The sequence below is a fragment of the Sinocyclocheilus rhinocerous genome, unplaced genomic scaffold (assembly GCF_001515625.1).
Source record: "Sinocyclocheilus rhinocerous isolate Xijiao unplaced genomic scaffold, SAMN03320098_v1.1 scaffold1084, whole genome shotgun sequence".
NCBI lineage: Eukaryota > Metazoa > Chordata > Actinopteri > Cypriniformes > Cyprinidae > Sinocyclocheilus > Sinocyclocheilus rhinocerous.
This window is the reverse complement of record NW_015656001.1, coordinates 153,246-167,036: the sequence shown is the minus strand read 5'-3', so window position 1 is coordinate 167,036 and position 13,791 is coordinate 153,246. Positions and strand designations below refer to the sequence as shown.

The window sequence follows — 13,791 nt, the reverse complement described above, 5'->3', positions numbered from 1 at the left end:
TTTTTCCCTTTGTAGTTGCACTCACAGCTGTAATGCCCAGAACATGTGGATATATTGACATTAAGAACATGCTGACTTTCTCAGACTTTTGTAATTATTTTCTTTTTATTTCATTTTTATTAGGTTTGTTTACATTTTTACTCTTTTAGTTTTACATTTCGTCAATGGCTTGTTTACATTTATACTTTTTTATGGTACACTACTGAATGGCAAAGTTGCAAGTTTAATAAAATGTTCTTTAAAATTGTTGATTTTTTGTGGGAAATTAATCGTTTAGATTAATTGATAAATTAGTCGACAGATTAATCGAAATAAAAATAGGCGTTAGTGGCAGCCCTAGTCTGTTTAGAAACGTTGCCGTGTGAAAGCGAACCGCACCAAGAATAAAAAGCAACATTGTAATAATTTTAATCCCTGTTTCGGAACAAAGCAATCGATCTACAGGTGTGAAAGCACACTTAATCAGAAAAGATTTGGAGAAGTTTAACATTGCATCACTTGCTCACCAATGGATCCTCTGCATTGAATGGGTGCCGTCAAAATGAGAGTCCAAACATCTGATAAAAACATCACAGTAATCCACAAGTGACTCCAGTCCATCAGTTAATATCTTCTGAAGTGAAAAGCCGTGTTTGTAATAACCCATAATATTGCATTCTCTGGTGCAAAAGTTGTCTAGTCTATCTCAGGAGAGAAATATGCACAGATCAAGCACCATTTACAAGCAAAAACAGTCCAAAACAGTTCTAAACAATTATATAGGTGAATTTGGATTGAGAGAACAACAGGGGATGGACTTTTTATGTAAAATTGAAAGGAAGCATTATTATGGATTATGGACTCATATTTTGGTCAAAAGTCACATTTAACATTAAAATGCCTTAATGATGGATTTGTTACTTACACAAACACACAGCTTTTCACTTCATAAGACGTTAACTGATGGAGTGGAGTCGTGTGGATTATTGTGATGTTTTTAACATCTGTTTGGACTCCTATTCTGACGGCACCCATTCACTGCAGAGGATCCATTGGTGAGCAAGTGATGTAATGCTGAATTTCTCCAGATCTGTTCCAATACAGAAATAAACGAATCTACATCTTGGATGGCCTAAGGATGAATACATTTTAAGCAAATTTTCATTTTTGAGTGAACTATTCCTTTAAAATGAAATGATACCTGCAGCTTGCATGGACTGCTCCTTATTTTACCATGCACTGTCCTTCTGCTTAGCAGCTACATCTATGAAACAATATTAAATAGCCAACATTGTCCTTTTAACTAGTGTGACTGAAAAAGTATTGACTCAATTGGGCAAGAGAACTTGGAAGAGTAAGAAGTCCCAGAAATCACCCTAGACTTTACAGTGATGTGAGCAATAATAGTTGAAGCTGTTAAGTGTAAGCCTTTTCATCAATTACATACCTGGCTAAATGAACAGTGATGTCTTTATGTTAAGGAGGTTGATGTTGACCCTGACATCTGTTATTGTTTAGCTGACAACCCTCTACATTGCGAGTAAAGCACTCGCATATGCGACTAAATCTTCACTCTGGGCAACTAAATGATGTCTAATATTAATATAGTATAGTATTTCAGTCTGGCGAGTAAACAAAAAAATTTACTAGCCAATGGCGATTCAATTGCCAAGGTGTCCGTAGAGGGTTGGCTGATCAAAGGATATAACATATATGGATGCCACCCTGAAACATGTCAGTTAGACACATCAATCACTTCTTTTGTAACTCTAGCGGTTTGATTTGCTTTGCAAATTACATTGAATAAATTTGTCAAAACTCCCAAAGATTTGGCTGCTGACATCTAAACAGAGGTAAAAGACAAAGCAGTTGAACTTTTATAGGTTTTTCGGAAATGTTCACGTTGGGCATCATTTCCTCTCAAATAGATTGTCTAGCACTCATGCCTTGTAATGGGAAGATATATTTGACATGTGTTTTACATTGATTTGTTTTAATGGTTTGTCCTTTGGCAAGTCCAGTGGCCTTAGTTTATTCCGGTCCTGCCATTTGATCACGTTCAACAACTCCTGTGTCTATGTAAAGTGCAAAGCTGGTATTTAATTTACACAATTAATCGAATTTCTAATCGCGATTACAATTATGGATGCCACAATTACGTAATTGTTCAAAGCGGCAATTAATCGTTAAAAGTCCACTTATGTTATTCTGCGTGCTTAAGATATGTTTTTTTCTTTCTACATGTTATCTTAAGGGTTTTTCCATTGTTTTAGTTTTAGTATAACATTATAGTACCATTCATATTTTTACTTTTTTTATAATTTAAAGAAGAAACCAATCCGATGTATATTTGACATTTGAGGCTTAATACTATACAGTAGAAAAGCACTAAAGGTTTTTCAGTTAGAGTGTTTTCAGCTTGTTTATTTTCATATAAAAATACGGCATGCAGTTGCATCAAAAAATGGTATAAACATCATTCAATGTAAATTGTGATAATCGTAATTAATAATCGCAATTACAATTTCAAGGGAATAATCGACAATTATGATTTTTGTCATAATCGTGCAGCCCTACTTGATACATAGTCTTGAAAAAAAGTGGCAGACAAAATACTACCAGTTCGCATTCTAGATTACTGCCATAACTTTTTATAAAGAGATTTTAAGTCTATTTGTAAATAATAGTTCGGTCTACATTTGTTTTCAGGTGATCCAAAGTTTGTCTTGCATTCTCCATCTTAAACTTTGTATTATTTGATATTATTTGTATACTATTATAGTATTTAGCAATATTTAGATAAAAAAATGTTTTTCAGTTTTAATTTATTTTATTAATTCTGTTAGGTGCTTTTGTCATTTCTATATTATTATTTTAATATTTCTATTTAGCTTTAATATATTTCTATTTCAGTTTTAATTTTACTATTGTGTTGCAATAATATATTATACATTAAGACCCACTTTTTAGTGCTCATTCTATCTGTTCTTTCTTTAAAGACTTGGAAATCCAAAAAAATTTAAGTTATGTATGTATTGAGGCTGTTATAGCTAGTTGTAAAAAATCAGATGTAACAATGCTGCACTGAAAACATGCAACATTATATATATATTTTTTTTTAATTTACTTTTTTTTTGGGTTAGAAACAACCTGTCCTTGATTCACTAGATTCACCAAGTGCTGATCTAAAAAGGCTTTTTCTCTCCCACTGCCAGAGCTTTTTCTCCATTCCTGCAGTGATTTGGCTTGGCCACTAGAGGCAGTAGAGGAGGGACCACCAGTACCTTCTCAATTATCAGAGCTCTATGCATGCTTTTTTTCTGTTAATCCCAGGTAAAGCATTAATATCACCAATTATATAGTGTTATAAGTTGTTTGTTTTTTTTTTAGTATAGTTTATGTAACTTTTTGGTTTGTTTTATATTTTATTTCTGTGTGTAAAATTATGTAATATTTATATCTTGCTGCTTATTGTTATGTCACCCAAAGGCTTCCAGTGGCACCTGTAGGAATGGCCCATGAGCAACCGGATCTCTCTTATAAACTCTCCCTGACCTCTTAAGAGAGAAAATAAGCCCTAATCCCTCTGTTGTTGCCCATGCCATTATATCTAGAAACCCTAATGCATGCATTAACCATTGTAGAAAAAAATCACCCCAGATAAATAATTGTAGATTAATTGCATCAAAAAGAGGTGACACTGGTGTGGCCTGGATAACAGCGCCCTCACTGTTTCTCTGATTGACTGTCTGTGTAAGTGTTAGATGTGTGGTTTTCAGGTGAAAGGTCGTGCTGCAGAAGGGAGGGCAGGGTGGGGGGGAGGCTCATCAGGGATTAACAGTTGGGATTCTCCTGCGTCTCGCTCCACCAAAGGGTCAGGCGTAAGTGCACTGACACGTGTGGACAGATACTGTCAAGCTTTGTCTCTTCCTGATCATCATGTACATGGGTGTATTATTACAGAACATATTTAATTTAGCGTGATGTGCCTGTAGTAATCACTTTATTATTATGTCTGTAAATCCATTGAAATAAACTTTTTTCCACAAAAACAAAATCTGAAAAATTAGCACATCTAACAGGCAAAAACTACCTCAATGAGGGTGCTCAACTGTTGTAAACAATAAGAAAAAAGAAATGTTGGTACACCACAGCTCCAAAAATGTGAAAATGTTTCATGTTCTCACCACAGGTGACTTTCGAGCCATGTGGCTCTTCATCAGACAAACAGAATAAAAGAATAAGCTTTTCCCCGTTATTCATACATTAATTGTATTAGAATATTATACTGAAGTTGCAAAACTTTTTCAACTCAAGTAATACAATTTTTTATTTTATTTTATTTTTTTGCTTGCAATAATGACTGGCTGGCATTTACATTCTCACTTATTACATAGTTACATTGAAAATTTGGAAAAAGTTGGTGAAATTGTCACTCAGAAATTGCTAGTAAATTTTAAAATGAATTACAAAGAAATGCCAAATGACACATTGAATTAAACTTGAAATTTTTAAGTAGAAAAACTAAAATGTTTTCATGTAAAACATATTCCAGTAATCTGTTTTATTTAAAACTTCAAAAAATTGCTTTTTACAGTGTACTCAACAAATAAATGCATTAACGGAAAATATTAATTTGAGTTTAAATTATTTTATCTTATTTGTGAAGAGTGCAGAGTCAGTACATTACAACTTTGTAGGAAATGGCTTTCTTGGACAACCAATCATGTATACAGTGATGCTGTGGTTGGAAATATTTGACTGTTAAATTCTGCAGTTGGCCAATCAGAATTAAGTATTTCTGAGAGCTGTGTAATGTATTACCCAAAATTGTGTCATCATACATGATGCTCTGTTTTTGTTAATGTCTGTAAAATAAAAAGAAATTGAAGATATTGTTTTTGTAGTTACCGAAGTATTTTAATTCTTAAAGCACTTGCTGTGATTTACTCTAGCGGTTTATGGTACCATGTCCTAAGTGTTGGACATCTTTAGCGTTTGTATCCATAACTTCAAGCATGGCACCTCATACAGCCTATTTATGGATGAAACTTCAAACTTCTGTAATGGTAAACTTGACCCTACCCCATCTTAGGTTTCTTGGCAGAACATCCATGGCACTAGCAACATTGGGCCATTTTTGTCGCAGGTAACTTAAGTGTAATGAGAACAACTGTTCTGTTTGGAAACAAGTTTTTTTTACAGCTTTGTATTCTGCGCATGTGCTTTCATACCCTGCTATAGAGTGGCATCACTAAACCACTTGTAGGATATCTAATTATTGAGGACAACAGAGTGGTCTAGCTGACAACTAAAAAATGAAAGTAAAAGCACTAAAACTTGGTTTACTGTTAACATAAGGATCCTGAATTAAATGTTTATTTCTTGTTAATGGTCACTTCTTTGCCATTTGAATGTCAGAGGGCACTTTGTGATCCTAGCTAGATGTTCTGTTCCCGACCTGTTTAAGTGTTCGTTCCATAATTGGCATGTTTTGTTATACTGCTCTTGGATATACAGAATCGACGTGGTCCAAAGAAAGCACACACTTTAGGTGGCTATTTTAAATATTTAGGGACTAGGAGGTCAGCTTTACTTAGTTGTAAATATCTCACTGTTGGTGGACAAGCCAGTTGTCAATGGGAAGTGTTTGCTGGGAGTGCTGTGATGTATATCTGGCCGTTCTGCCTGTCAATAAGGAGGTTGAAAATAAAGCACTGAAGAGTATATGATTTGTTTTGGTCAGCATGCCGTCCTCATCTTCTGCTCCTAGTGGAAAGACCATTTTTTGTTGCCTTATTTAACTTGCATGTGTCCAAACAGACAAATCTAACTCTGTAATGCACTCTAAAATGGAGGGGGAAAAAAACATCTCTGGCGTGAGCAGAGCTGAAACACAACCCCGGCAACCTCCCCGCAGTGTAATTGTAATTCGCTGCTGTGTTACCCCGCCGTTCCTTTTGCGCTTGCTAGCTTCTTCAGTGAAGTTCGACTACCGTATCTTCCCACTGCATCATGTTTACCTAGCAACACGCATCACCCGCTGCCGGCCCTCCCATTGGTCATTTCAAAACGCACCCGGGACCAATGGCAGGGCTGTTACCATGGTACAATGTGTAGTTGCCGGGTGGAATTTTGCTGCAAGGCACGTGAGTCCCGGAATCTTCGCCTTGCGTTTTTAATCTCGGGTGTCTGGGAGCTTTGCAAAGGTGATTTATTGGAACCGAGTCACATTTCCTCTCAAGAACCAGCTCACTTATACACGTAGACGTTTATCTGTGCTTTTATGCTTTACAAACCAAAATAATAATGTGACACATAAGGGGCTGCCGCAGCTGTCACAGGCGTGTGCACTGCTGTAGCGGGGGAGAGAAAAGAGGAAAGTTGAAGTTTTAAATGAAGTCTATTTCACAGCAAACTATAATAAAATCCTAAAACGTATTTTAATTTTTTTTTTCAAAAGTATTGCAGTTTTGTATGAATTTAGCAAGCTAATAACGAACAGAAATTTCCACAGAAATTGTTCCATTTAATGCTACTGAATATAAATTCGTTATTTATATGTTGTCTTATTAGTTTATTTGCTCAATTTATTAATTCTATATTACAATTTATTAGGCTGTATTACAATTTAAGCTAAAATTTTTATTTTAATACATGATAATTTAATGTCTAAAAAGATTACACACTTATACATTTATACATACAACATGATTCCTAATCACAGTATGGTCAAATTACAAAAAAAAATCAAACATTCAATATAGTATTTACATGGTTTAATCAAGCATGATTTTTTTTATATCCTCACAAGTCCCAATTTAGTACAAATGCGGGCAAATTGAAACTGTAAAGACTGTAACTTAACTGTATGTGAGGCCATTTTTTTACATAAAAAGTTTTATTTTTTTAATAACGAACCCGTTATTAGTATAAGGATTTTAAGACTATTCAGAAGTTATTCAAATTGTTATTAGAGCTTGTATACAATGAGAAATGACATGGAGAAAGTATTGAAGTAGCTTAAGCTAAAATACTCTCGTTTTGTTTGCCATTTCTTATTTGTTAAATCTCAAGCCTTATCACGTTTTCATTTTAATAACTACGTTAACGGGTAATATGAATGATTAATGATCACTTAAGGTTTGCCCTAATGCAATACTTCTCAGATACATTCTGTTTCTTGTGCGATGACAGTTCCTCTCTCTCTTGCGCGCTCTCTCTCTCTCTCGCTCTCTCTCTCTCTCAACTTTTCGCTGTTGTCTCTCCCTCCACATCAATCTACCTGAACTGTTGTCTCTCCCTCAAGGAGTCAGCTACTACTTTGTCAGGAATTTAATGGGCGCAATAAGTTTTTTTTTTCAACTAGGCTACGTTAATGTTGTAGTAAACAAAGGATATATATATATATATATATATATACATACATATGAAGAGTTCAGATGCAAAAGCCTTTAAGTGCCGTTTGAAATTTTCTTCTAAAATGGGCATTTTTATCAGGCTCTTATGTGTAGGTTCAGTAATTTCACTTCAGTGGCAATGAATAGGTTCTTTGCCAATAAAGTAAAATAAATGAACATAACCCTAGGAGCCTCAGAAAAATACTAATTTTAGAAAAAAAATTGAGACGGCACTTAGAGGCTTTTGCATCTGAACTTTTCATATATATATATAGATATATATAGATATAAAGCTGCTGTTACTATGCTATTTCTTTTGGCCAGCTTTTAGTATGTTTTGTGTTTACTAAAACCTATATATATAGATATATGTAGAAAGATTAGACATAGTTTTAAGACCTTGACCCTCTTTTCTTTGGCCTTCGTGTGAGGGCTCAACCTCCAATAACTTTGGTTGGAGCGTTACGCGTTACAAAAGTTAGGCCTACGTTACAGCTGTTTTTGTTTGATGCACAATTGTTCGCGGCAAATAAGAGAGTTGTAATTGTGTTTAGTGGTTTGCCTCTAATGATTCCAGCGGTCTATATATATGTGTGTGAATATCTATATCTGCGGAGTTACTATAAATGGAGAGAAGTGGCTTGGTGGCGCTACTAAACTGAAAAGGGGGATGCTAGGTCTTTTAAATGCTTGTGAATATGTGTTTTGTGGTGCAGCCTTGTTTGATCTGATGAAATCTGGGTAAATAAGCACATAGTCATGCGTCACTCCTTTTGAAACGTGTTTCATGGTTCTCATGGCAGCCCTCCGCTTTTGGTGTTTAAACATTGAAGCGTGGGGAGCTGCGTCAACCGAGCTCCTCTACAGTGGCTCTTCTTTATCCCCCCTACACTTGAATGTGGATGGAACAATCCTCATTGCAGGGTGTGGATCCAGTGCCGGCCAGAGAGGCTCGACAACGAGGAGTAATAACGGGCAAGCAGAGAGTATGACTTAAGACTGACTGGAAAAAAACGACTTTTCGGAGGAAAATAAAATATCGTGGAGAAGCTTTAAAACGAAAGGAGCGTTACGGTTGAGGGTCGATATCCAAAAGCGGGAGTTACGACGGCAAATGAATCTGTGAAAGTGTACGCGGAAGCCCAACTAAACAGCACGGAATTGCGATCGCGGTGACAGCTCAGGATGGAAGTAACGTCAAATTGTTTGCCAGCTGATGTTTTTTCACGAAGACACTTGCTGACGCTTTGAGTTATATTTTTATGGTCGACGGAAAGTTGACGATTGTCAGTCGCGAACTAAACGGTCTCTGTTGTTCTTTGAGGCGATTTGACAGCGCTCGGTTGGACAACAGCGCGACCATTATAATCCTAATTTTTGACTGAATTCTCACAGCTTGACCCGAGAACTGGACGCTTGGATTGTTTGGACTTATTTCTGGATATCTTTTTCGTTTTCTTTTTAAATGCCAAGCACATTCACGCCACCAAAACGTCTCTTTACAGAACTGAAGAGGTTGTGCGATTGGAAGCGCAGTCTATTCGTTTGACGTTCGCGCTCTATAATTGAGACTAAATTCTATTCTCACCCTCATTGTATTGTGAAAAAAGTATCATAGTGAAAGCGGCAAGTTTTTATTCCCCTCTCCAGTAGTTGTGCTTTTTTTGTGCCTGTTACTTGCACTTCAGCACTTTGACTCGTAGTAGTTGATTGTGCATGCACGTGTTTGTTTTGATCCTGCAGCCCACGAAAACATTAATCACAAGCTATAGATTGTTGTCACCCGTGTCTTGAGCTCCTGGCTCCCTCCACCCCTTTTTTTTTGACTTGCCAGCGAATAAGGTCGCCTGTACACACCTACATACTTTGCCAGTTGCATTCAAGGAGGAAGGTTAACTCGTTTTTTTCCCATAAGGAAGTCACTGATACCTTTCTTACCTGGAGCTGCATTTTTTCGCTCGTCAGGATTCAGATTTTAAATGAAGAAAGTGGCAGCACAGCCATTGTTGCCGAGCACACCTGCCTTCTTTGACTAATTTAAGCTACTGTAGGATACCTAGACAGAATTTAAGAAACGCCTGCTATTTTTAGCGAGAGTAATGGGGTAAATGGTGTTGAAAATTGAGACCCCCACCCCCACCCTTAAGGCTACCAACACTTCCAGGTTTAGCTCTGGTTTCCTTGTCAGCTGCTGAATTATCTGGCTTGGAAAATTGAAGTGGGGGGTCCTGTCTCAACAAGAATCTCAGTCGTATCGCACTATTGTGAACAGTTTCTCCAAAAGTTATTGCTATTTTGTCCAATGGAATCCACTCAGTATTGTGGGACAATGAATCTAGATAGAGTACAAGTAAAACAAACTTTAGTAACCAAATAAGCTCATCCCCGTATAAGCAGAGAAATATATCTATATGTGTGTGTTGCAGAGTATATATATATATATATATATATATATAGCTCTATAAAGTATATAAGACATGCATAGTTTGAATATGTATATTTTTATGCCAAAAGTGAGCATTGTTGCCTGAAACCCAATCCATTGCCTTAGAATATTATAGTAATAAAGGGAATAGCAAGGACAGAACTGAAACAAGTGTTTGAAATAACTTAATGGTGCCTTTTTCATTCATCAGTTTCTTCTGTCTGTCACTTCAGGATTTCACAAGTAATTGAAAGATATTTTTGTGCTTAAATTTAAATCCTAATCTTTATAACTTGCCTTCACGGTTCAAACTTGTGTTTAGTTACCATTGGATGTACCCTACTGGATTATTTACTGACGTTATAGGCATGTGCGAAGGATTGTTCTATACTTGATGTCAGCGACTTTTTCAGTACTTTTTGGGATCCCCAACAAACTTGATTAGAGTCATTCTTTGGATATCACGGGCCAACGCATAAGCATTTCAGATGGTGATCACTTCGTCTGTGGAGGAGAAGCCACAGCCTTCTAACAGAATGGTCGCAAATATGCCGACCGAATCCTGGATTGGCAGCACAGATCAGAATCGCTTCTTACCCCAGTCACACCTACTACGGAAGCCTGCAAGAAGTTAGTACAACCTCTTTTTGCATCTATAACAAATTTACACCAGTTCATGTGCTGCGCAAGAGAGTGAACATGCATGGATGTTGGGAAATCTGTGTCCGCTCATACATGATTTCATCCTATAGAAATCATGTTCTGTTGAAGTAAGTAAAAAGGAAAGGCGTTCATTCAAGTCAGGTCTATTGGGTAATGAAGTCACATCCAGTTATTTGTCAAACATTAGTTGCTGTTGAAGTTCATATTTACCTTTCACCAATGGTAAACATTAGAAATCCTAGCTTAAATACAGTTTGTCCTTGACAGCACGAATCCAGTCAACAACACCAAAAACTGCATGGAATGTTGAGGGAAAACCAAGCGAATTGTGGTGATGACAGGGCTTTGGAATTTGAGGAAGTACATTAGCTTTTAGTTGGGTTTTGAGAATGTAAATACAGTTTGGTCAAAACATTGTCTGGTACATTGGAAGTCATCAGTGCTTTTAATTGTCTATGTTTTGTCAGTGAAAGTAGTTAAGCCTTGGCACGATGTACATCATTTTATATGATCAACTACTAAAAATCAGTACAATGCTATGTTTATTTATGAATGTTGGATTATCCAAGGTAGAAAATTAGCCCACCCAGGGACATTTCCCTTTTAGCCCGGACATAAATTAGCCTATAGTCAAATGTTTCACACACTTCAGATACCCCTACAGAACTGCACTCCTTTTCCCATCAGTTTTAACATAACATGTTCAAACAATCATGGGAATAGGCGCATTCTCGAACGGTTTCAGAGGCTGCTTGATCTTTGCGTCACTTCTGCGCGGTAATTTGTGCTGTGTGCTATGGGAGCTCTACGTGAGGTGTGAGCTCACAGTGATTGCACTGTTGCTGGGAATCTTAGAGCTGCAGCAGAATGCTGTTCTGTAGACCAGCATGTACTGTATTGTGCACAACGTACGTCACAAAACAGCTTTTCTTGGTTTGTTAGTCATATTTTAAGACTTTATGATAAAGATAAGTGTGACTCTGACTTGTTATGACACAAGAAAAGGCTGTTGTCATGGCAGATCATTTTTTATTTCTGCTTTTATTCCACTGGTGGTGGTATCAGTTTGCTGTCCTGTAATTTTTTTGTTTCGTTCTTTACATGGATTCAGTATTTCAGAACATTAATTATGTCAAAGACTATTGTTGCATTTGATGATTTTGTAGAACAAAGGCTTAATTATCGTCTAGTAAACTATTTTGCTCACATGAAAGCAAACCATATTGAAAATAAAAGACCTCACTGTAAGTGATAATTGGTTGATGAAACAAGATGGCAGTGGTACAGTGGTTTTGAATATTTTTGGAGGAAAGTGCAGTGATCATCAGCTCATTGTTTGGTTATATACCAATGTACAGTTGCAGTTGGTTTGTTAGACATAGGCTTGTTTAGCCCAACCTTCATTATTTGTCATCCCTCCCATTCTCTGTCAGTTCAGGATTGGAATTAAAGGACTCGATTATCCGTCAAGCATTAAGCTGCTTAATGCAGTTACGATATAATTGCTTAATTGGCCCATTACAAGAAAGTTTCCAAACAAGTAATCTACAGACGCTGCAAAGTACTAACCCCACACCACACAAATCTGGATTTAGCTTCAAACTCCAATGTCCATTTGAACTTTGGACACAAAGTTGATGTCATGAACCATCCATAAACTGGTCCTTTGACAGCTTTTGAGTCTTGTTATGATAGTGATAAACCGGTTTGCACTAAATGACTCAAAACAAGAGTCCAAAAAGTCCAAAGTTTGCAATGAAAATTCATACACTTGTTGCACAGTAGGCTTGATAGAGACTAAATATGAAGAGTCGTAGACTGTCAGGCGTTTTGCTGTCTCAACTTTAACCTCAACCTCCTTCTAACTGGATGATTGTTTATATGTGTTATTGTTGATGCAATGGTTAAAGGATTTTGGGATGAGCAGTAACAGAATCGTTTGAATGTTTAGAGTGTTTTTGCATTTTCTGCTTTAAATTTTTATTTTTATCTGTGTATCCAGCTGACTTTTCTCCTGTTGCTATTTCTGTCCCCCCACCCCAGTCTGGCGTGTCAAGCACTGTGTGTATAACTGCCTTTCAGAAGCCTGAGTAACTCTTTTAAAGATAGATATAACTGCAAGTAACCCATTGGGTTCAGGGAAAGCTGCAGGAATAATTCTGTTCTGTGGATCCACCTATATGAGACAAAGGAAAGAGCTGATAGGGCATCTGAAGACATCATATCAGCAGAGAATCACAGCCCCGAATCAAGGTGCATGGAGTTTGGACTTTGAAAGAGAGAACGACAGTCACAGCGTTCATACAAACAACGCGACGCGTCCACTCCTTGCCCTTTGCCCCTTTCCCTCACTCTGCCTTTCATGTTTGTTTGCTCACCGGTTTTCAGTCTAAAGGTGAAACGCACAATTTTGCCACATGAAATCAATAATTATTGTCTTTTGGGTAAATATAAAGTTTAATTTAACACGGAATATAGGATGTTGCTGATGATATAGCATATTGATATAGCAGTTTTTTTCTGATGTTATAATATTCACACTCTTAAAAATAAAGGTTCCTTAAAGGGGTTTTTCCCTAAAAGGCGATGTCATAGAAGAACCAGAATATTTTTTTTTTGTGAACAGTCCTTAAAAGAACAATTTTTCATAGTTTGAATTAAATTACAAATCTAAATGATCTTTTTCCACTATAAAGAACCTTTTATGGAATGGAAAGGTTCTGTGCATCTCAAAGTTTCTTCATGGAACCAAAGATGCCAATAAAGAAACTGTATTTTTAAGTTAAATGATAAATTGATTTCTTTTGGTTCTAACAGTATGTATTAATTTGCTGAACATTTAGATGTTTAGCTCTTGATTCAGATCAGTGAAGTTACTTTTCCAGACATCCTCTGAGTATTTAAAGCCATTTATTTAGTTTAACTTACTTTAACTTACTTTTTTGTGGCCAAATTATAACCACAAATGAATGAATGAATGAATAATGTTCTAATGTTACTAATAACAAATAATTATCTTCAATGCTCCTATTATTCTAGTCTTAGTAAACCCATCTATACTAGTGCACGAGCCATTGTGGAAAAATATCTGCCTATAGTTTTCATCTTTGTGTGCCGATAAAATCTGTTGTTTCACATATTCAGAGGAAAAAGTGACAAATGCCCTTCATGCTCATTGGCTCTTCATCTCCCCGCCTCCTGCTGGATTAGCGGTGGGCCTGAATCAGAACAAAAACATGTTATTGTTCACCAGATGCACACACAGTGTACCTGCAGGTCCAGAGCGGCAATCCTACCCCATCCATCCACCATCTATCCCCCCCC

The 13,791-nt window shown here is 36.6% G+C and overlaps 1 protein-coding gene across 3 annotated transcripts in view; it reads left to right on the top strand.

Moving 5' to 3' along the window:
- Window positions 1-13,791, top strand: part of LOC107719113 (dual specificity tyrosine-phosphorylation-regulated kinase 1B-like) — a 50,938-nt gene that overhangs the window by 16,422 nt on the left and 20,725 nt on the right. Inside the window, exon 1 of one of the 3 annotated variants that reach the window (XM_016526453.1) lies at window positions 10,036-10,434. The exons of 1 other annotated variant lie outside the window; for it this stretch is intronic. In XM_016526453.1, the coding sequence (XP_016381939.1) occupies window positions 10,293-10,434 (142 nt within the window). In that variant the 5' untranslated portion in view covers window positions 10,036-10,292. Of the gene's footprint in view, window positions 1-10,035; window positions 10,435-13,791 lie in introns of those variants that run through there. One more of the 3 variants, XM_016526454.1, reaches the window with a different exon arrangement.